The 1834-nt window shown below is 44.4% G+C and overlaps 1 protein-coding gene across 1 annotated transcript; it reads left to right on the top strand.

Annotated features, from left to right (window-relative positions):
* Positions 1-319: 319 nt before the first annotated feature.
* LOC149446787 (carbohydrate sulfotransferase 6-like) lies at positions 320-1525 on the top strand. Its single transcript, XM_089652702.1, has one exon. The coding sequence runs from the start codon at positions 386-388 to the stop codon at positions 1523-1525; it is 1140 nt and encodes a 379-aa protein (XP_089508828.1). The 5' UTR covers positions 320-385.
* Positions 1526-1834: the final 309 nt, after the last annotated feature.

Below are 1834 nucleotides of genomic sequence, written 5' to 3'. Positions count from 1 at the left end.
TTACTCCAGCCACTCCAACCACACAACAGTTACTCCAGCCACTCCAACCACACAACAGTTACTCCAGCCACTCCAACCACACAACAGTTACTCCAGCCACTCCAACCACACAACAGTTACTCCAGCCACTCCAACCACACAACAGTTACTCCAGCCACTCCACCCAGTTACTCCACCCACTCCAGTTGTAGAGTACTGGTGGAGGAAAGAACACTTCACACAATTTCCCCAGAAATTGTAGCTTTTCTAGTTGGGTTTAGTTATTCACCTTCCATTTACTAATCACTATGATTTTCTATTTTCTTTTACAGTTCATTTTTCATTTCTCATGGGATTTTAGACTTCCTGGTCTTCCAAAGCCATTCCAGTTCTTATTTGATTTCTGATGATGTCGCCGCACCCAAAAAAATGCTTCTACCTCTTCCTATCTTTATTTTGCATATCTCTATGCCTCTCTCATTTCAATCAAACACGCTCCTTGGCATACGTTCCACACTCTGCTCCCAAAAAGAAACCTGTCCATGTCCTTGTGGTGTCATCCTGGAGATCAGGCTCTTCATTCCTTGGACAGATCTTCAACCATCACGATGATGTCTTTTACCTCTTTGAGCCTGGACATTCCCTCTGGATGAAGCTTCGGAATGAAAGTTCTGAGCTGCTACATTTTCCCTTAAGAGATCTTCTACGATCGCTTTTCACCTGTGATGTGTCCCCTCTTCATCAGTATCTTCCTAAAGGGGGAAAACGCATTTCTGATTTGGGATTCTTTGCAGAAAGTCGAGCACTCTGCACCCCACCATTTTGTTCAGCCTTTATACCCTCTGAAGGCTACGACCGCCAAAAATGTTTCCACCGTTGCAGAACTACTTTGCTGGATAAAATGGCAGAAGCATGCAAGACATACAGCCATGTGGTGATGAAAACAGTCCGGATTTTCGACCTTTCTGTTCTGCTTCCCCTTTTCCAAGACCCTACCCTTGATCTTCGTGTTCTGCACCTTGTGAGGGACCCAAGAGCTATCGCTGTGTCAAGGACATACTTTGATCTTAGAATTGATGATAAGATTGTACTTAAGAATGAAGGAAATAAAAATATTACTATAAGCAGGATTATGGAGAAGATTTGCAGATCTCAGGTTGACATCAACAATGTGGCTAAAGCAGCTAAGGTGTTGCAAGGGCGATACATGGCCATTCGGCATGAGGACCTTTCTAATGAACCTCTTGAGTATGTAAAGAAAATTTTCAATTTTTCTGGCCTCCATCTAACTAAAGCCCTGGAACAGTGGCTTTACAACGTTACCCATGAGGAGGTAGCAGATAGAGATGGGATCATGGCTTTCTCAAAAACCTCTTCAGAGTTGGTCCAAAAATGGAGAACTGCTCCGGACTTCAATTTTGTGAAGCAGATTCAAGAAAACTGCAAAGAGGCAATGGATCTGTTTGGTTACAGGCCAGCAAGGTCCAAAAAAGAACAGCACGATATGACTGTGGACTTAGTAAATAAAGAATGGTCATTGAAATGAACTAAGCAAACTGGCAAACCTCAGTTTCTCATCTTCACTCACCCTACAGATGCCACTGTAAATAGTCCCCACTAGTGAATGCAGCATTGCAAAATGTTATCCAATGGCTATGACAAAGAGAACTTTTATTAGTAGCAGGGGCGGACTGACAACTCATGAGGCCCCCGGGCAATAGGGGATCATGGGGCCCCCGTATCCTTGCCCAAACTCAAAAAAGCCTATGAAAAAGTTACCAGGGGCATCTTATGGGGCCCCCTACTGACCTCGGGCGCTCGGGCAGTGCCCGAGTTTCCAAATGGTCAGTCTGCC

This window comes from Staurois parvus, unplaced genomic scaffold, assembly GCF_062004578.1.
Source record: "Staurois parvus isolate SC_StPar_1 unplaced genomic scaffold, SC_StPar_1.0 ptg000690l, whole genome shotgun sequence".
Lineage (NCBI taxonomy): Eukaryota > Metazoa > Chordata > Amphibia > Anura > Ranidae > Staurois > Staurois parvus.
Note: the sequence above shows the minus strand (reverse complement) of the source record. Positions and strands in the feature narration are given on the sequence as shown.

Bases quoted from the DNA above. Each gene is read 5' to 3' on its own strand.
- LOC149446787 (XM_089652702.1), top strand. From the start codon at position 386: ATGATGTCGCCGCACCCAAAAAAATGCTTCTACCTCTTCCTATCTTTA.